The sequence below is a fragment of the Xyrauchen texanus genome, chromosome 13, assembly GCF_025860055.1.
Source record: "Xyrauchen texanus isolate HMW12.3.18 chromosome 13, RBS_HiC_50CHRs, whole genome shotgun sequence".
Classification (NCBI taxonomy): Eukaryota; Metazoa; Chordata; class Actinopteri; order Cypriniformes; family Catostomidae; genus Xyrauchen; species Xyrauchen texanus.
In genome coordinates, this window is record NC_068288.1 from 43,075,691 (window position 1) to 43,098,780 (window position 23,090).

Genomic DNA, 23,090 nt, shown 5'->3' on the forward strand with positions numbered 1-23,090 from the left:
CGCAAAGAGACTCAACAATCAAAGACATCTGTCTGATGCATTTGTACCGACTAATATGTTTTCAGTTTAAGTTAAAGTGCCAGTTGAACGACTTTTGTTCCTAATAATCACTCTTGTGCTGTGAACAAACGGTAATGACTACTGAGGTTGAGTTGTGGGGGTCGAGAGTGATGGGTCAGGGTGAAAGGGTGCAGCATCAGTCTGGTTCTAGACCACTGCAGGCTTTAGCTAACTCCGTTAACAATGGATCAATCATTTAAAAATAGCACATACAGTATAGCACTGATTAAATGCAAGAACACACTCTGTGTGAACACCCCTTATGTGTCAGTGCTTGTAATAATGCAATTGTATGTGCATTTCTCTATGTTCTTTTCCATTCTTTTGTTCCAGGATGATGGCAATTTCCACATGGACTATACCGTTGCAGCCTCCAACCTGAGGGCAGAGAATTATGATATACCAACAGCCAACTGCCACAATGTGAATGACTCTTTGTCTTTTTGTCAAACAACATTTGCTGTGCTTTTGTTTGTGATATCAGTTCTAAAGTGATGCATCTTTCCCCTATGGGCATTTGTGTCCTCACTTTAATACATGCACACTCATTTACAAGTCCTTCAGACTCATCGAGACCATAGAATCCCTATCCGGACTCCTAGAGAACTGCCTCTTTTTTGGCTTAGATGATCATGCTATATTAAGTGGCTTATTTGCACCATTAAATGTGTATCTGTAATTCACACACAGTGAACAAAGGCCAGTCAAAAATTTGGACCCACCTACACATACAATTTTCCTCACGTTAGAAATATAGTCAAGTCGTCAAAGCAATAAAAAGCGTGTCAAAACTTTTGAATTATAATCATTCTGGTACCCTATGCAAGGTCCCTATTGGTGGTGTTTAGGGTGTGTGGCGGCAGCTTTCTCGTTGGTGCCCAATTTGACCACTTATTTCGCCTATGCCTAAAACAGCCCCGCTTAAGATACAGAAATAATATCGAAGACCTTTCGCTATTCTATAGAGCAAGTTGATTGCTGGCCGCATCATTCCAGAGATTGCCACAACAACAGCTGCAACAGCTGCCGGACTGATGTGTTTGGAACTGTATAAACTCATCCGGAGTCACCAGAAAATCAAATCTTACCACACCACATACGTCAACCTGGCCACTCAATACTTCACCCTCTCACAGCCTTGTGCGGCCCCAATATTTACAGTAAGTGACAAAGCTGCTCGCTTACATGTATCTCTGCATATATCGTCTACAGCTACATACAGTACGTACATACAACATATTCATTTATATTTACATTTATATATTTGGCAGACACTTTTATCCAAAGCAACTTACAGTGCACTTGTTACAGGGACAATCCCCCAGAGCAACCTGGAGTTAAGTGCCTTGCTCAAGGACACAATGGTGGTGGCTGTGGGGATTGAACCAGCGACCTTCTGATTTACAGTTATGTGCTTTATCCCACTACCCCACCACCATTATTCAAGAATAATTTAGACACTTGCAGAAGACTAATATCAATTAAGTTTAAGGTAAAGGCCCAGTTGAATGACTTTTGTTCCTAATAATCACTCTTGTGCTGTGAACAAGCGGTAGTGACTACTGAGGTTGAGTTGTGGGGGTCGAGAGTGATGGGTTGGGGTGAAAGGGTGCAGCATCAGTCTGGGTCTAGACCACTGCAGGCTTTAGTTAACTCAGTTTCTTCCTCAGGGGCTTAAACCACTTAGTAACTGTACACTCACCCTCGCAAACCCCTCTCTTGCTAACCTGTGGTGTTTGCACAAGTTCCACTTTCAAAGGGAACAAATACAGATTTATACAGTGGAGTATTCAGACAGACACATTCATGCATTATCACAGCCAAACTTCAAAGATATTGCATACAAAGCCTGGAGTTTATGCTCAGGGCTTATAGGTTTATGAAGGTGAGGAAGCACATTACATACAGACAAAAACACATTTGAAATATTCTTTCCAAGATTTCTGCATGCTAGACTTCATAAATGAGGTAATGCAACCTCAGACATGGAGGAGGGAATGTTGTTTCAACCCACATGTGCAGGGTCAGAGTTGAGGGTAATATGCACCCAAGGGGACAAGCGGTGAGCTGGGCTTTGAAACACACAAGCTCAGGTTACTGGTGAGATGTGGCCATTTTCTGGAGTGTCCAGACTTTTCCTTACTAAAAACACTCACCAAAACATACACTGCTGGCTTAGTGGACACATTAAACGTATTCTGCAAGAACATACAGTGGCCCCAAATATAATTTGGACACTTAAGATGCACTTCAAATGCATTAATGTCATTGTATTAGATTAGATATCAAACCAAGTGGCAAATGATAGAGCTTTTCTTAAAACTAACTTTTTTGTTACGGTAAGAAAAACGTATGTAAATACTTTTTGTATTGATTTTTAACACTATCTATCTATCTATCTATATATATATATATATATATATATATATATATATATATATATATAATCTATATGATGATGATATTATTTATCATTTAAAACCAAACTTTTATTATTTTTTTTATAAAACCAAAAAATTATTTTGTGTAATGTTTTCCTTCAAAAGTCTGCTTTATTATCTACTGCACTCATGCATGGCTTAAGTGTCCAAAAACATTTTGGGGCTATGGTTAGGTGAAAGCAGCTATTAAGTGGAAAACTAAATACAGAGTTTGATTAGTTAATTTTCCATTTTTAAAACCTTTTTTAGATTGGTTACAATGCAGCAGTTGCCATGTGAGGCTTTGATAGCTGTCGTTGTATTGAATTGAGCTGTGGAAATATCTATTAGTCTCTTTTCCTGCCACGTGGCTTCCAGTATTATGGATTTACAATGTATAGACAGAGAGAGACCGCAATGATTGGTTGAATTTTGGTAGCGTAATACAGGGAATATTCCACATAAGTGATATTTTTCCAATAAGGAAAAAGCGAAGATGCACAAAGATGTGCACTTTATGCAATAGATGGTTTTGGTGATTGATTTTATTTGTGCACATCATTTACCTCCGCGATGGTCAGATTATCATTCCTACAATACAAAATATTTTTTAGGCCATGTAATAATACGTTTACCAACGAACTTGCGAGTATTTACTTGAGAAGGCAATTATTACATGCATTTGCTGCTTGGTTAATTTTGGACCCAGTGTGTTACAGTCAATTGCTAAAAGGAAGTCACATGGTCAGCACATAGGCCAAAAAAAAAAACTATAAATTATGGAGATTTGACAGGTCACATGCTAACAGAGTTCTGCTTAGAGTCTAGAAAGCAAGATTACACTTGTCTTGTGATACTGTCATCATAAATATAAGATATAGTCTGAAGTAGAGTGGAACAGAGGACGGATATACGCCCCAAGCATCCTGTTTTCTATCAAGGACATCCTTGTCTCCACTATTTTTACCTTCTCACGAGACAGTAATTCAGAGATCTCATCTACCGATCACCATATCATGAGAATGATTTGTAGAATAGAGCATTCCAAATCATTTATTGGACTGAATAAATGGTGACTTTTATGAAAATAATAAACATGGCACTTTTTTCTTTTTATGTAAGATACTAATCCTGAAGCACTTGTGTAGTCCGTTTAGCCCTTTGGTACTCCGTATGATGCAGATGCCGTCCTTGCAGGGTTAAGTGGTACTTGTGTTTTACAGTAAATTAAACAAATTCATGTTTGAACCTGCCTCTGTTAATAAATCCATATCTGTCATCTCAGCCCTTTGCCTGTTTGTATTAAAAAGAGGCTCATCAGCATTGAGGGAACATCTGGCAGTGCTTGTGATGCTTTTGATAATTACATTCAAGCCTTTTTCTCTATTATAGCCGCAGTGGATACATTTTTGTCCCAGTAAGTCATCATATGCTCTTTATGACTTGCAGGGATTTTCAATGATGCTGATATTGATTGGTAGTGTTTCTAGTAATGGGTAGAGGTCGACCTATATAGACCATTTCAAGGACTGTTCGTTGGTGACGTCATTGTTCCACAAACATTTCCTGCTTGTCAAAAGGAGACATTTGAATGCCCAAGTGCAGCCAATGGTCAACAGATGTAGAAAGGAAGTCCTGCCTTAGTGGTAAAATAGCAAGTTATCTTTTAGATACAGAAATCTGTCAGGCAACTCGAGAACACGCATGTGTATTAGCTATACAAGATGGTACAATTTATTTTTAATTTATTTTTTGTAATCTGAGTTAAAGACGCACAATTTATTATACCAGTTGTGACGGAATGGCACACCCCTCCCGTGGATCATTGTCGCCCGTGGTGACTTTTACCCGTTTGGTGGTGTGTGACGGGGCTCAACTGAACCCAATGAAGTGCCTCATCACCACTGCCTTTAAACACAGAGCACGCCACTCCTGTAAAGATTGGTCTCTACCTGCCGTTGTCTTTGCAGGAACAGAGCGGGGAGGGTCTGGTGCGAGTTAGATGCTTTGCAGGACCTGCACCAAGGAAACCCGACATGAGTTAGATGCGACACCGCACCCCGCCCATTATCACCTGGACCTTCCCCTGTCTTCACTACTCTACCTTTTTTTATAGTAATCTTGACCAACCGTTTTGGAGAGTTTGGTTTTCCCCATTCAAGTAGATGGGAGCTGTACTTTCATAACGCTTGTTTACTTGCCCAAGAGCATTCCAAAGATGGCCGCCGAGTGGACTGGACATACCTTGAAAAAGTGACTTTGTTGAAAGGATACAGAAATATGTTTGGACAGTTCTAAATTCTTTGTTTTATTTACATTCTTTAAATGGTAATAGATTTATTAATGGTGGATTTTGTCAGCTATTTGCTTCGCTTTGTACTCTGTGTAAATTGTTTGGGGCAAAAATTGTTGATTGATGTTTGTCAGCATTATTCTTTGCTTTGTGATCGGTGTGAGCAGTTTTGGTGCAAAAATTGTCGGCCATTATTTGTCAGTGATTAGCGTTGCTTTGTGCTTGGTGTAAAACCATTATTGAGGCAATAATTGTTGAAGATACTTTTCTGAACAAAATATTTTGCTTGGTTCACTGTGTAAATCGATTGAGGCGAAGACTGTTGTTTTGTGAATGGTGTGAATAATTTTGGGGTGAAAATCTTTGTACGGTTTAATTAGGACATCTGGTCACCCTCTCTGTTCTGCTCGGTAAGTTTTTATATGTCTCTTGTTATCTTTAAGTAGCACATATGTTTTATATATATATACACTCACCTAAATGATTATTAGGAACACCATACTAATACTGTGTTTGACCCCCTTTCGCCTTCAGAACTGCCTTAATTATACGTGGCATTGATTCAACAAGGTGCTGAAAGCATTCTTTAGAAGTGTTGGCCCATATTGATAGGATAGCATCTTACAGTTGATGGAGATTTGTGGGATGCACATCCAGGGCACGAAGCTCCCGTTCCACCACATCCCAAAGATGCTCTATTGGGTTGAGATCTGGTGACTGTGGGGGCCATTTTACTACAGTGAACTCATTTTCATGTTCAAGAAACCAATTTGAAATGATTCGAGCTTTGTGACATGGTGCATTATCCTGCTGGAAGTAGCCATCATAGGATGGGTACATGGTGGCCATAAAGGGATGGACATGGTCAGAAACAATGCTCAGGTAGGCCGTGGCATTTAAACGATGCCCAATTGGCACTAAGGGGCCTAAAGTGTGCCAAGAAAACATCCCCCACACCATTACACCACCACCACCAGCCTGCACAGTGGTAACAAGGCATGATGGATCCATGTTCTCATTCTGTTTACGCCAAATTCTGACTCTACCGTCTGAATGTCTCAACAGAAATCGAGACTCATCAGACCAGGCAACATTTTTCCAGTCTTGGTGAGCTCTTGCAAATTGTAGCCTCTTTTTCCTATTTGTAGTGGAGATGAGTGGTACCCGGTGGGGTCTTCTGCTGTTGTAGCCCATCCGCCTCAAGGTTGTGCATGTTGTGGCTTCACAAATGCTTTGCTGCATACCTCGGTTGTAACGAGTGGTTATTTCAGACAAAGTTGCTCTTCTATCAGCTTGAATCAGTCGGCCCATTCTCCTCTGACCTCTAGCATCAACAAGGCATTTTCGCCCACAGGACTGCCGCATACTGGATGTTTTTCCCTTTTCACACCATTCTTTGTAAACCCTAGAAATGGTTGTGTGGGAAAATCCCAGTAACTGAGCAGATTGTGAAATACTCAGACCGGCCCGTCTGGCACCAACAACCATGCCACACTCAAAATTGCTTAAATCACCTTTCTTTCCCATTCTGACATTCAGTTTGGAGTTCAGGAGATTGTCTTGACCAGGACCACACCCCTAAAGAGAGAAAACTCTGCAGAAATGACAGCTATTTCCTGCCATCGCAGGAAACTCTTCTATTAGAAACAGACTCACTAAAGCGCAAAGCTTCATTGCTATGGCCTCTTTATTCATTTAATCGTTCATGGCTTCTTAAGGCATAGAAACAGAAGGGTTTGAGGAGAAGAAATTATGAAGTTTCAAAGCGCATCTGCTCAGCCCCAAAGCCTTTCTTAAGCATTCCCTTTATGATGGAGTTTCAAAACATTAAGTCTTTGCTTGTTCTTTCATTCATTTATTTTACCATTGTGTTTACTGTAGAGGGTTCTCACTTGCATAATCAGCTCAGAAAATGTAGTTTGGCAGTGTATACCTTCATCAGTGAGCATTTTGTTTTGGTTAAAGCTTTCCCTAGTTAAAGACACATAAATGCACCAATTGGGTAGTTTGGGGTGAAAATTGTTCAATGATTTTATTTCAGTAATTTGTTTTGCTATGTGCTTTTTTGGCTTAAAATATTGGGCGAATTTTGTCAGCGCTTTGCTTTGTCGTGTAATGTGAGTAGGTGTTCAAAATGGTGTAACTCTAACCAATGTCAGTGTTAACTATTAAACTCAATGCTGCATTATGGAGGTGTAACTCTATCTCTACTCTGAGCGGAGTGATTGATCTGGAAACACATGGCTTGTGCCCTGTTGTGCCTTTCTGTTGACGAACTCTTGAATTTGCACCTTTAGCACTCTCCTACTTACTGCATGAATCACAATTTCCATATGTCTGCATGGTGAAGTCATTAAACCATATTTCATACGGCACTTATAGTAGAGCCATACAAGGGTCCTGGCCTGCCATTGCAAGACCACACCAAGAGAGTGAAGTCATGTAAACTATCCCTGGTGGTTAAGAAATGAATGTATAGTTTGCTGAAAAGGATTCCATTCACTAACTGTCTGATGCATGCTTAAAGTTTGCATTTACATTACATTTCACATTTGGCAGACACTTTTATCCAAAGCGATTTACAGTGCACTTATTACAGGCACAATCCCCCCGGAGCAACCTGGAGTGGAGTTAAGTGCCTTGCTCAGGGACACAATGATGGGGGCTGTGGGGATCGAACCAGCAACCTTCTGATTAACAGTTATGTGCTTTAGCCCACTACGCCACCACCACTCCATATTAAAGGAATATTCCAGGATCAATACAAATGAATGGCAGTATTTGTGGCATAATGTTGATAATCACAAAAATTACTTTTGACTCGTCTGTCGTTTTCTTAAAAAAGCAAAAATCGAGATTACAGTGAGGCATTTTCAATGGTAGTGAATGGGGCCCGTCCATAAACGTTAAAATTTCAAAAGTATAGTCACAAGACATAAACAATATTCATGTTAACATGATTTTAGTGTGATAAAATCGCTCACTAACCTTTAATGTGTAAAGTTATAGCCAATTGAACAACTTCGTTGCCATGACGATGTAATGTCTACAAACCATACAACCTGAAAACAACTAAATAACCCCCTCAAAATGATGATATAAATGAGTCGAAATGAATTTTAAATAAAAAAATATAATAATACATTTTAACATTATGCCAAAAATGCGGTCGATTGAGTCAACTTTAAATTACGCAGTTCCAATCTGATTGACTGGTTTTGCGCAAACTTTCAGAAGTCAGAGTGCACCAGTCCACCTGGAAACAAAGTTGTATTCACAAGGTACCAGAATGATACAATGGGGAAATATTAGTGTCTGGATTTGCCGTCAAGTCATTGAAAGACACTTAGAGGTTTGTTTGAGGCACTTAGTAACAAGTAAAAATCCACAAGCAGAATTGTATGTTAATCTTCATCTTCTGTTTTATGTTTGTGCAATATTTAGTGCTTACTCATTTTTGAACAGAAATTCTGATTAAGTCTTCACACATTTCTGCCAATTTCTTTTTTTCTGCACATTTTATTGCTGTCGAAAGTGCCGTTTATTTCACAGCAGTCTATTGTTGTGGTAACATCAGCTTGGTTGGTCGCTTTAAATGTCAATCGAAATGTCTCTTTCTGTCTAAGTAGCTGGTTTTTGGACAGAATTAGCTGCAAAGTGGACCAGACTTTATGCCCATAGTCAAAAGTCTGACTCTGGCGAGACAAACTATATTTGTCTGCCCATTTTTTTTCTCTCTCTCTTTCGAAATGCTCCCCAAAGCACACACATGTCAAGCCGATTGTGCGTTATTTTAGCATTCTTATATTACATCCAGTGATCTACATAGGCCTGGAGTGTCTTGGCTCTGTACTCCTCCCAGCTATGATTTTCAGTCAGCAGTTGGGATCAAACAGACCACAGGCCCAGTTATTTTAAAAACAGTGTTGAGTGTAGAAGAGAGGGGTTTCCCTATAATTATCTCTTGAACTGGAACAGCTGAAACTGGAATCAGTGTTTAAATTAGATGTGAAATTTCTGGTTTGGAATTGTCAATCTAATGTAGGTCTACATCACCATGTGTGTAGCTGATGGAGAGAATACTAGAGTAAAGAGAAGACAACATGTAACATTAGACTGGATTAGATTCGTTCTACAATAGATAATACAATTATGAAGATTAATCTGTGTGCAATTGATATTAACAATTGAAGATAATCAATTTCACAAGTATCAATTGTCTGAAATCATGTATTAGACACTTTTATCCAAAGAAACTTGCATTACATGTGCTTTTACTGGGATAGAATCTGCTTGGTGTCATCTGGTTTTTAAGTACATTTTCTCAAGGGAACTATAGTCATAGCATGTGGTTTGCTCCTTATGGGACTCAATTCAGAAATGTTTAGATTACCAGCACTAAGCTTTAGTGTTAGTTTACCCAAAAATGTCATTTGCTAACCCTCATGTTGTTCCATATTTGTATAATTTTCTATTAAAGAGAGAGTTCACCCAAAAATGAAAATTCTCTTATCATGAACTCACCCTTATGCCATCCCAGATGTGTTTGACTTTCTTTATTCTGCAGAACACAAAAAAAGATTTTTAGAAGAATATCTCAGCTCTGTAGGTCCACACAGTGCAAGTGAATAGTGACCAAAATTTGAAGCTCCAAAAAGCACATTAAGGCAGCATAAATGTAATCCATAAGACTCCAGTGGTTTAATCCATGTTTTCTGAAACAGTCTAATCAGTTTTGGGTGAGAACAGACCAAAATGGGACTTATTTTTCCACTAAATTGTGACATCAGCAGTCTCCTTGGTGATCATGATTTTAAGATTGATTACACTCTCTAGTGCTATCTAGCACACTGTGCATGCATCAAGCACTTAACCGGTCACAAAAAAAATTAATAAATAAATTACTTACATTTCTTGTTGCACTTAAATATGTTTTGTATACTATTCTGATGATAGTGAAACTTTGTAATATGGCACTTTTTGCACCACTGTCTCCCTAAGATGATTCGCTGATGTTTTTCCTCTTTTGTAAGTCGCTTTGGATAAAAGCGTCTGCCAAATGAATAAATGTAAATGTAAGCACTAGGAAGTGTAATCGAGCTTGAAATTATGATGTGCCTAGAGATTGCAATGGCAATATGTACAGTGAAAAAGGAGTTATATTTCAGTCTGTTCTCACCCTAAATAAATTAGATTGCTTCACAATATTTTAATTAAACATCTGGAGTCTTGTGGATTAATTTATGCTTCCTTTATCTGTTTTTTGGAGCTTCAAAATTTTGGTCACCATTCACTAGCATTGTATAGACCCGCAGAGCTGAGATATTCTTCAAAAAAATCTTCATTTATGATCTGCGGAAGAAAGAAAGACGTACACATCTGGGATGGCATGAGGGTGAGGAAATTATGTGAGAATTTTCATTTTGTTGAAGTCATTATTCCTTGAAAATCTTTCCCTCTGCCATAGCTTTCAAATTCTCATTTTCTAATGTGAATATTCAGATATGCTGCGTCTAGATGCATCGCTCAAGGTTTTCATCAAATCCAATTGGTTCCTGTCTGTCTCGTAACCTAATGTAAAACAGATAGTCTGAATATGCGCAGACGTGAATGAAATTGGAAATCTATGGTGAAGGGAATATTATCAGTGAATAAAGTTGAAATAGACTTGAGATTTTGAAATAAGTTGAAAGCCTTGACATATATGGACTAGTTTTATTGGGTTCATTTTGTCAAATTTGGAGCATTGGAAAAGAGCAGGTAAGTATTTAGCAAAATATCTCCTTTTGTGTTCTACGGAAGAAATTCCTATGGATTTGGAACAGCATGAAAGTAAGTCAATTGACAATTACGTTTTATGGGTGAAATATTCCTTTAAGACACTTAATTCAGGAGAATCAAGAGATCAGAGTTTTAAAGTCCAGACTGTTTGTTGCAAGGCAGCATGATCTTTGTGCTATCAGAGGAATTCTGTGATAATACCTTAAAAGGGGAATAAACAACTTATTTAGTCTACTGCCTTCCATAATGATAATGTTTGTTTGTATGTTGTTCGAAGTGAATGTATTCCCATTTGATGAACATAGACGAGTGTGACCATGAAAAGACTATTTAGATGGTTTTCATGTGAATCCAGGCTAGATCGTACAACCAACAGCATGACAGGATTGTCCCTTGAGTCCAGTGAAAATAACAGATCTTTGGTCAATTATGATGTGACACATGACTTAAAATGACATAGTTCATACAGATCTGGGCCATCATATGTAGAAAAATCATTTAGATGCATATATAATCCTTTTTGGAATGTGACTTAAGTGTGAAAAGTCTGGTTGGAATTGATCCGATTTTTGAAATCAATCCAACTTTAACTAAGCTGCTGGATTTACCCTTAGCATGACAGAAAATGCATGAAAGCACTGACATGAAGTATACAGTCATAAGATAAAATTACCTTTAGGAGTAAAACATTTTGATCTTGTTTTAAGCATTAACTACTCAATGAACAAATCTTAATATCTTGTGTCTATTTTGTGTCTATTTTCATGTAAATGCATCTTGTTTTAAGGATGCTTAAGTGTTTTACAGGAAAACAAGACTAAAATACTGATTAAGAAAATATATTTTGCCATGTGTATGGTGCACAAACACCGTATAGTTTTATAGCACACAACTTAGCAGACTTTACATTTTTTGCAAATGGCAAACCATCCCCCATTGACGTAACATGCTCTATAAAAGCAGATTCTGTAGTAAAACAGGCTTTTACAGTCATTCCCATAGGGCAAATATCTCAAGCTACCGTTCTGTCAATCTATTTACTGTATTATTACTTTATGTATGTATTTAGTACTGTCTATTCATGAGCGACTCAACTCGCTCATAACTAGTTCATAAATTGGACCTAGTCACACCCAGCACCCAATTCAAATCCTGACCATAAATGTAAAGACATTATCATATAAAGTAATCAGCTGAGGAAATGGAGAGGGTTTCCCCGGAGCAAATTCACTGTAATTCTATGAGAAAACTGGAATGCTTTGGAATGCTCTCCAGTACTTTTTTTTTTTTTTTTTTTTTTTTTTCAAGCATATCAGAAGGTCTGTGCTCTATTAAAACCTCAACAGCAGGCCAGGTTTCCAGAAAGCAATTTTCACGTCTTGTTGAGAGATAAATGTGTTTCTATGAGTGCACAGTGCCAGTTTGAGAGAGTATCGAGTCTGTGCTGTGTTGCCACTACATCTTACAGTACATTGTTTAATCACATGCATGTGTTTCTATTAGGGCTGTCAATCGGTTACAATTTTTAATCGAATAAATTACATGGTGTTCCGATTAATTAATCGCGATTAATCGCATATACAAATGTTTGCTGAGAAAGCCCCTCATATAACATATATATTAAAAAATATTCAGATAATTAAAAAGCATTATATTCTTGTGGCAGAAGAGTTCATCATTGATAAGACAACACAAAAAGTGGCTTTCGAATACAATATATTGTTTACTACCATATTATTGATCATAAGTCAATCATTGACACACAGTTCACAACAATCCATTACACAAGTGAATTTGTCAATCAGTTGGAGATTTATTATGAGGGCTTGTTTAAGGACCCGTCAATTTACACCTGTGTCAGACATGCTTGTGTAGCGTCTCGGGTGTGTTGCGTCATAAACATACATTTTTAGGTCACTGTGTCACGTTAAATATAGTTTAATATTTAGAAAACACCTTGAGATTTCTTAGTTCAAATTTGCGCGCCATCAAGAGTTTTGAATGCAAGAACGTAACGCATGTCTGTTTTGTTCTGTCTACTGGATGGTTGTTTTCTTCACTGTATAAACTGCGCATTGACCATACATCTGAAGTTTCACTTACTGCCCTCTGGAGTAAACAGGTGGTACTACAAGCTAGCATTTACATTTACATTTATTCATTTGGCAGACGCTTTTATCCAAAGCGACTTATAAAAGAGGAAAAACATCAGCGAATCATCTTAGGGAGACAGTGGTACGAAAAGTGCCATTTTACAAAGTTTCACTATCGTCAAAATTTTTTGTGACCGGTTAAGTGCTTTTGGAAAAGATGTGTTTTTAGCCGTTTTTTGAAGATAGAGAGTGAGTTAGCTTCCCGGATTGAGTTGGGAAGGTCATTCCACCACCGTGGTATGATGAAACTGAAAGTCCGGGAAAGTGTTTTGGTGCCTCTTTGTTTTGGTACGACAAGGCAACGTTCCTTAGCCGACTGCAGGCTTCTGGTGGGAGCGTAGCTCTGCATAAAGATTTCTCAGGAATCTTCCTTATTACTGTCCGGGGGGGACATTACGATTAATGGCGTTATTTTTTATAAACTTAATCACACTGAAATAACACGTTAAATCAACAGCCCTAGTTTTTATACCTTGTGGATTTAAAGTTAGTATTTTTGTGAGGGATTGAATATTGATGTACCTTCACTTATAAGTGGTTCTGTCAAAATTGTGATAATGGCTTGTGATACTCTTGGAAGCATCAGTTAGAACAGATGGACAATTAGTAATAAATCACTGCATGCCATTGTTTTCCTGCACAAGTTTAGGAATTTATAGCTTTGATGTAGCTACTTTATAATGGTATAATTTACACTATTACTTTTAGCATCTAATATTTAATTCAAATATTTTATATTATGATTGTAGCTTATTTTCTTGTAAAGATAAAACCTCCATATTGTTAAGGCTTGAACAGGGAAGATTTTGATCATTTTCATTTAGGAAAATTGGAAGTGTTTCTTAGCACTTTTATGTGCGTTTAAACATTAACACAATCAGCCACAAGCAAAGCAGAACTGAAACTCATGATAGAGGGGAACAGAATAAAACCGTTTCAAAGAGTGTGGTTAGTATCTGTGCCATTGTACATGTTTCTAGTTTCGGTAGATCAATAAATATCTTTGTTTTAGTTACATAGATAGGTTCATAAAATAAAGTGCATTGCCATTGCAGTTTGAGGAATTATAAGTGGTGTTTACGAAGGCAAGTATCTCTATTATACAAAGCAACATGTTAATACCATGGTCATTGTTGATATCTGCCCTTCAAAAATGACAATAGTTTTCCAAAAACAAGAATGCAAGGCATTCTTTATTGTTTGGGGATGCTTATTGTTTCTCTTGATACACAAACCGATATAACGTCATTCTTTTAACCTTAGGAATGAAAACCTCAAGCAGAAACGGCGCTTGAACTGTCCTCGCTGACCCTAGAGCTGTGCATGAATCCAGACTCTATGTCTACACTTCAGGCCTCACCAGACTCACGGCTTTATTTCCTGTCTGTTTGCCTGCGATCTCTCCACTATCCTTGGCTTTCATTCAGCCATATCAGCTGAGGGCATACTTTAGCACCATTTGGTCTGTTCTCATGATGCTTGATGTTTGGTGGTGACTTAACATTTTATAAGCGTTTTACATCTCCGTTTTTTGCCAATTAGCCTTTTAAATTAAAAATAATATTTTTTTAAAATAAATAACTATTCATATATTTACCACAGACGGCAGAGATTGACCAATTCGAATCAAGTATTGAGAGATGCACTGATTATACAGCTCATTTAAAGTCCCAAGGACCCTTATTGTAAACTATTGTTACCATGGTAAAGGTTTAAAAGGGTTACATGGTTGCATATGTCTGATTCAACATGTTTTTATATATATATATATATATATATATATATATATATATATTTAAAATGCATGAATATGTTTAACTCAATTGTCAAAATTTAACACTAACCAAAAGGTGCCGTGGTACTACTATGGCATATAAGTGTTGTAATCATTCAGTACCACCACAGTACTTTTTTTGGTAAGCCAAAAACTGTTTAAACACAAAACAAACATCTGTGATGAACAGCTGTGGTTCCAAACAAACAGCTGTAATTGGTGCACCCATGTGTGACCGGTCTAATACAGTCCTGTTACAATGCACAACACAACATTATTACACCCATGACCTCTGGTCTGTCCAATAGAAACTGATCAATGATATTGATCACAGTCAGCAGGTTATTCTTACGTATTTGCTGAAAAAAAATCCAACTGGAGAGTTGAATAAGAGACCGTTGTAAAAAAAAAAAAAATGCAAAGCATGTACGTATGTGACAACATTAAGTAGGCTTCTGATTTATGAGACTAATGATTACCCCAAGGACAATTATACACTGTTAGCAGAGGTACTAGAGAAGGTTATATGGCTTTATTTGGCACTGTTTTACAACTCTGTGTGTGTCTGTGACTCTGTCTGAAGGCTAGTGAGCTGATTATGCTGTCTTGGAAGATACCTTCTTTGCCAAATGGTTAACTTACTGTCTATAGCAGGTAACTTCCATTGCAAATATTCTTTTTGTGTTCCCATTTGCTCCTACAGCAGAGGAAAAAAACACTTTTACATTTCAATGACTTTTCTAAAAGTCACAGATTAACGCCAGAATACAGAAAGATTGCAAATAGGGCTGCAACTAACGATTATTTTGATAATCGACTAATCTAACGATTATTAGAACGATTGTTTGACTATTCAGCGATTATTGCAATGATTATTCTTTAGCTCTTAACCGACTATTCAGCCTGTGCCTCGACTTAAAAGATTGTATTAAATGTCAAAAACGTATTTTGTTGCCGTGTATAATGGGGCGAAGACTACCCTCTCTCATCTTAATGTTCACTTTAATCCATCTTTAACTCACAAAAAACAAACTCTCTCTTATTATAATAAACTCTCTCTCTTATTAAAGATGCTTATTGCCAATTTACTTCACAATAAGAAATGCACAGTGACACACATATTATGATTCAATAAGTCTCGAGCCATCACGTTATAATCTAGCTGCATTAATCGCGCACGCTCGAGGAACGAGCGTCCCCGGGCCAGAGTGTGCATCAGCCGGTGCCGTTTCAGTCTCTCCCTCTTAGATCGGGACATTAGCGCAACTCATAGAAGAAGCGCTGACCGCACAGACATCTGCCAGAGTCGGAATTTGTATTTATTTATGTGACCTTCTTACGTATTATTTGAACTTTAATAAAGCTATAACGCATTAAATATAACTGCATTAAAGATGTAACGCCGGGGTGTTTCCTTTAAAGAGCTTCGACTCCACTTATTCCACAACGAGAGTGCTTCTGTATTTACTTATTTTTGTGGATGAAAGATGTAAACATAGCTAAATAAATGCATTTCAAACCGAAAACGTATTAGTGTGGAGGGTAGCTGTATATGTAAACAGAGGTTTTAGAACAGTGTGTGTGCGTGTGTGTGTGTGTGTATGTGTGTGTGTGCGTGTGTGTGTGTCACTCAAAGGGCCACTCAACCAAAATGTGCCATTTGCAGGAAATAAATTCTATTGACTGAAACCTTCTGACACGAGCCGTCAGTCAGGTGGGGTGCGCCTCATTGGCAAGACAATCAGCCTGACTTCTGTTTGTTATTTAACACGTCAAAGGGTCTATTCAGAACGGGACTATAGTTGGAGTGTAAGTGTCAAACCTCTGGAGACTGCCTGCCATGCTGTCACCCCTCTGTCTCTTTTGTTACCCCGCTTTGTTCAACCAGGGGATTTGCATGAGTTTAAGGAGATTGAAGAGAGAAAATCAGGAGAAATGGCTGAAGTATTGTCAATATTGTCAATCTGGAAGACAGTTCTGTGACTGATGACAGAATGTGCAGGATACAGCGGCCTCAAAACGTATTTGGACAATGTAGCCACACTTTAAAATGTTTAACAGCTTTAAGTGTGGCCTAAGTGTCCAAATACTTTTTGAGGCCATTGTGCTTCGTGGGCTGATTGACATCTTGTGTCTTCTAGTGGACAAACTTCATGAAATGTTCTAAAGAAAAGTGTTGGTCTCCGCCATCTGTCCCTCAGTTGTTGTCCTCAGGGGTCTCCTGTAAGACACATCAATAATCATTACCTAACGGCAGACACACTTTCAGATCTCTCACTCTCTCTCAACATCCGTTGATAGTCGAGGAAAGAGGTCAGTCTTGTATTGATGAAAGAGAATTGAACTAACCGTGAACAGCTTGGGACTTATACATTATTTAAATGTGGCTTTGTTTGTACTTTACACTTGAATTATTTCTCTTTTCTGCATTGATTGCATGTTTATTTGCAAATGCAATGCAACATGTTGCTTATATAAATTGTTCCTTTGTATGTAGTTGACTCAACATTTTTATGTAATTCAACATCTAGATTGTAGGTTAAAATGTGCAGATATCTATAAGGGAAGGTGTATACTTTTTTGCCTTCATTAGTTTATTTTAATGGTCCTGCAGTGTGACAAAAATATTTGTAAAATTACAAATATTCGGTAACACTTTTCAATAAGGTTCCATTCATTAGATTCGGTTTCATGAACAAACAATTAACAATTAAATTTTTTACAGAATGGATTAATCGTGATCTTCTTTTTAAATATCGCAATATCGATTCTTAAAATCCCAAGTTATTTTTTTACTTTGGTTTACTGTTTTGTTTGTTTTGATTATTATATCTGTTAAATTTATGAATAGCAATTTAACTGTATTGTTTGGGCTCTGTTGTTAATTTGTAAAAATAATATTTTCATAATGTACAAAGTTATAAGGTTCCCTTTATAGTTTACAGGATTAGCTGAGAAAGATTTTCTTTCATATGTAAGCAATATGATGAAATCTGTGAAATGGGGACGTTAAACCCCATGTCAATCACTCTCACCTGTGCTCGCTTCTGGTCGGTGCTGTGTTTGGTATCATTAAAGCATACATTTTTGGGCAAAGATGAGATTTTTCACCCCATCAAACTCCAAATGCAAAAAAAATTTTTCGCTATCCTTTTCTGCAAATCGCGGCACCGTTTTGTGGTCAACTTCAGGTGCATCCTGGGATGCTTTTTAAACAGTATTGCATGATTTCATATGCTGAACAATTTTTGGCTACTTTTCTTAAAAAATAAATAAAGAAATAAATAAAGAAATGGTTTGTTTAGACATCTATAATTAAGCACAATGTATTTTTAACCAAACAATTAGGTCAAATTACCTTCAGAAAAGGTGACTTTAGATGAAAGGTGAGTGGTTTGCATCCCTGGTTTAAATATCAGACCAAATCTGATTTTCCTGACAGAGAAAGAGAGATGTGTTTGAGTTTGATGGGGTTAAAAATGTAATCTTTGCCCAAAAATTAACGCTTTAATGATACCAAACACGGCACAAAGCAGAAACGAGCACAAACGATGGAGACAGGTGAGAGTGATTGACAAAGGGTTTAGCCTGCATGATTTCATGGATCCCAAAAGCTTATTAGGAATATATTATGATGTTTCTTTTAATGGCACAAATCGAACCAAAGGGACGACACCAGTTTGGAGCGATTTGGAGAGATGCCACTGCTCCCGAAACGTTTCATGCTATATCTAAGGAAGCTAAATAGTTCAAGTGTTTATTTTAATGGCATAAATGAAGCTGAAAAGAACGGCACTGGTTTGGAGCACATGGGGTGGAAAGTGACGTCACACAGCCAAAAAAAATATTTCTATCATCTCAAAAACCGAACCAGTACAAATGTTCATTTTTCGGCACAAATCAGCCCAAACGCAGCAAAATGAATGGTATAGAGTTGTTAATGATTTAATTATATGGGGTGACAACTTCACAGAGGTTATCAATACCCATGAAAACATTTGATGCATGCATTTGCATCATAATCTCTGCAGACAAAGATCAATATTCTACAGAATATAATCCACAAAAAATATCTGTGGATACCCCCTGCACCCAGTGTGTGTTTTGCCACTGGTATTGGTTTTTGGCAGAGCTTTGTGGATCAGCTTTCTACCATGTTCTGCCCCTTAGGCATGTATTGACTTTAGGAGATTCCAGTTGCGTCAAGGGACCCATTTAATCACTAGAATACCTTTTCCGTGACGTTGAAGAATGCCACTAGCAAATCAGCTGATCATTTTTATACTGTAGCAACAGAGTTAAACAGCATAAGAGGAAATGGATTGTTCACCTTTTTGTTTAGGCCAGGAGTCATGTGTTTCCTGAGTTTCGCCTGTGAGCTTGCATTTAATGGACCTTTTGTGGGTGATTCGATGCAATGAAATTTGGAATTTCAAACACTGTCATAAACAAGGAGCATTGCAGTTACTGTTACATTACATATCACCGTTAGCACACTTGGCAAGATGATCATAGACTTACTTAATTCTAAAAATGAACATCTCTGCCTAGCTGACGCCTGCGGCTGAGAGTAAGCAGACACTAACTGTTCCATGTTCTGAAAGCAAAAACAAGTTAGAACTACTTCCCCAACTATAACTGATGTTTTTTTTTGTCTATTCAGCAAACTTCACTCTTCGTATGGCATTCAAAAACTCTTGGGTGTCGAGGGAATGAAACTCAAAAATCAATCGTAGTTGTTTAGGTTCTAAAAACGAGTCCATTGTTACAGTTTTTGCGAGGGCTCTCTTTAGCCTTAAAGGTGGTGAGCTGTTAAATATCCATTTTTGTTCCACAGGAAGGGCGATTTATCATGCTGCATGCTTTGCGTCAGGTTTCCTGTCTCTGAGAATCAGCCATTGTGTTGTAGGCCAAATCGAGCAACCTTACAACAATTGCTATTAGCCTCCTTCTCAGCCCCTAGTGGTTTACCTATCATTATAGGCCTATACGTGCTTTGTGATGTGTAGCAACAATTTTTAGACTGTGGTCTTTTTTGTTGTTTTTGTTGTTGTTGTTGTTGTTCACTTTTAAACGGTTTAGACTTCCAAAACTTAATTCACATTTAAACAGTTTATACTTCCAAAACTTAATTCGCCTTTAAACGGTTTAGACTTCCAAAACTTCATTCGCCTTTAAACGGTTTAGACTTCCAAAACTTCATTCGCCTTTAAACGGTTTAGACTTCCAAAACTTCATTCACATTTAAACGGTTTAGACTTCCAAAACTTCATTCGCCTTTAAACGGTTTAGACTTCCAAAACTTCATTCGCCTTTAAACGGTTTAGACTTCCAAAACTTCATTCGCCTTTAAACGGTTTAGACTTCCAAAACTTAATTCACATTTAAACGGTTTAGACTTCCAAAACTTAATTCACATTTAAACGGTTTAGACTTCCAAAACTTCATTCGCCTTTAAACGGTTTAGACTTCCAAAACTTAATTCGCCTTTAAACGGTTTAGACTTCCAAAACTTCATTCGTCTTTAAACGGTTTAGACTTCCAAAACTTAATTCGCCTTTAAACGGTTTAGACTTCCAAAACTTCATTCGTCTTTAAACAGTTTAGACTTCCAAAACTTCATTCGTCTTTAAACGGTTTAGACTTCCAAAACTTCATTCGCCTTTAAACGGTTTAGACTTCCAAAACTTCATTCGTCTTTAAACGGTTTAGACTTCCAAAACTTCATTCGCCTTTAAACGGTTTAGACTTCCAAAACTTCATTCGCCTTTAAACGGTTTAGACTTCCAAAACTTCATTCAGCCTTTAAACGGTTTAGACTTCCAAAACTTCATTCAGCTCTTTAAACGGTTTAGACTTCCAAAACTTAATTAGCCTTTAAACGGTTTAGACTTCCAAAACTTAATTCAGCCTTTAAACGGTTTAGACTTCCAAAACTTCATTCGCTCTTTAAACGGTTTAGACTTCCAAAACTTCATTAGTCTTTAAACGGTTTAGACTTCCAAAACTTCATTCGCTCTTTAAACGGTTTAGACTTCCAAAACTTCATTCGATCTTTAAACGGTTTAGACTTCCAAAACTTCATTCAGCCTTTAAACGGTTTAGACTTCCAAAACTTAATTAGATCTTTAAACGGTTTAGACTTCCAAAACTTAATTCAGCCTTTAAACGGTTTAGACTTCCAAAACTTCATTCAGCTCTTTAAACGGTTTAGACTTCCAAAACTTCATTAGATCTTTAAGCGGTTTAGACTTCCAAAACTTCATTCGTCTTTAAGCGGTTTAGACTTCCAAAACTTAATTCACATTTAAACGGTTTAGACTTCCAAAACTTCATTCGCCTTTAAACAGTTTAGACTTCCAAAACTTAATTCGTCTTTAAACGGTTTAGACTTCCAAAACTTCATTCGTCTTTAAACGGTTTAGACTTCCAAAACTTAATTCACATTTAAACGGTTTAGACTTCCAAAACTTCATTCGCCTTTAAACGGTTTAGACTTCCAAAACTTAATTCGTCTTTAAACGGTTTAGACTTCCAAAACTTAATTCACATTTAAACGGTTTAGACTTCCAAAACTTCCAAATTTTTATTTAATTTTGATAAACTTTACTCAATTCAATTTGATGGAATTTTGTTATGAATTGAAATGCTTAAATCTTAAAAATATTTTTTGAGTGTAACAATGTTTACAAATTTACATTAAACAAGATAAATAAATGCTGTAAATAATTGTTCAAATTTAGTTCATCATACTGCATTACCTTTTTGTAAAGTATAACCTTCTTTAAAACGTGTGCTGGGTAGATTGTTTTGCTGTAATTGATTATATTTTTTACGGTGTCGGCTACTCAACATTTGCTCTTCTCCATGTTGTAAATATGGACATTTCCCATAATTAATTGAGCATGGAGGGTTTTTGTGTTTAATTTAATCTATTTTTATCTTTAGTATTAACATCCTTTAATAAGAACTTGTTTCTGACAAGCAAATTATTTCCTGTGTTTATGTCTGTATGATCTGAACTGTATTTCACAGTTAGTCTTTGCAGAGAGTGTGTAGTTCAGTGTGAGTTTGGATATATTTAGACTATACATACTTCTGGCTCTTATTCTTGGAATGCATACTGCCCCATAACTGGGGCTGGGGAAGCTACAATGCCTAATGCAATGACATTTAAATACTTTTGGAGGCCACTGGATCATATTAGGTGTTAATACAACAGATAACTTATTGAAAACATTAAGCCAATCGTTGAAGCAGTTGTAGATACTAAAAGGTTTTTCTAGTTTATTTATACATTTAATTTTTTCATAGTCATATTATTTCAAATATATACTACTTTTTTGTTATTAAAATGCCAATTTTTTGAAGATTACACAATATGCTCAAATGATTGTACAGCAACAACATGCGATTCTGCTTAACTCTATAATGCACAGACATGTTACTGAACTGTTGTGGATTTCCACAAATGCTTTGCTCTTGTACTCGTGTTGAGGGGAGAAAAAGCCCCGGTTACAATGCTGCCTGTGATATAGTTCATGAGATGAGATTTATGGCAATTCTCCATTTAGAAAGTGATGACCTCAGAACCTTGGCCCAGGCCTTCATTGTTTTCTTATTCTCCATGGTCAATGGTTACAAATGGAACATTATTTCATCTAAATGTCACATTCAATGCAGTAATAAATAGCATCTTTTGCATTTAGATTGCACAGAGAATGCACAGAGAAGTCAAAGAGTAAGACGTGTGGAACCACAACAAAGATACCATCAACTAATGGGATTATAAAGATTAACAACAGAAAAGAGCTGGATCTGACGAGGCTTTCTAGAGGCTCAATCAGGATTTACATTTTTCCACAGAGACAAGCAGGTCTCCACATTAAAGTGGTTAATGTTGTCATCATACTCCCTCATGTTTGATTAGATAACCTTACATTTGAGTAGAAGAAATATTCACATTCTGTGAGTTTATACATTGGGATTTCTTGACATTTTCTCATATAGCTATATTATATTTATATTTTGTCTTTGACTCTTTGTCTTCAAACCTTGAGTTAAGTGCCAAGATGACAATAACAGTGCAGGGTTATTTTTAACAGAGGGAAAGTTCAACTTCTAAAAGTGAAGTTATGCCCACAGAATGGGTGGAGTAGATATATCTAGTTGATGCATGCACTGCAATGTTGTCTGCAGCCACAGCATGACAGATTGATTGTTTCGAAGTTACTGTGGTTGAAAACATATGCTAGCCTCACTATTTATTTACAGGACTGTGAAGAGAACTCTCTCCTTGCTACTTCTTTACCACTGAGAATATTTGCAACATTTAATGTTTTTGAAGGCTTCATACATGAATTATGCACTATACAAAATTGGCAACACTTTAAAATAATTGTATATTTTTTTGTTACATTTGTTTGTTACTTTTTTGTAGCATTTGTTAACATTAGTTACAGATTTTTACAGCATTTAATAATCTTGGTTAATGTTAATTTCAACATATACAAGCACATTTTTTAAATCAAAATTTGTATATGTTGGAATTAGTTAATGCATTATGAACTAACAATTGTATTTTTATTAACTTATACAAAGTTTGTTTA

General features: G+C 36.9%; 1 protein-coding gene across 1 annotated transcript in view; it reads left to right on the top strand.

Moving 5' to 3' along the window:
* The window catches only part of LOC127653782 (ubiquitin-like modifier-activating enzyme 1), a 42,120-nt gene that overhangs the window by 12,977 nt on the left and 6,053 nt on the right, over positions 1 to 23,090 (top strand). The window contains exon 6 of the mRNA XM_052140548.1: positions 394 to 483. Within this exon, the coding sequence (XP_051996508.1) occupies positions 394 to 483 (90 nt within the window). The remainder of the gene's footprint in view (positions 1 to 393; positions 484 to 23,090) is intronic.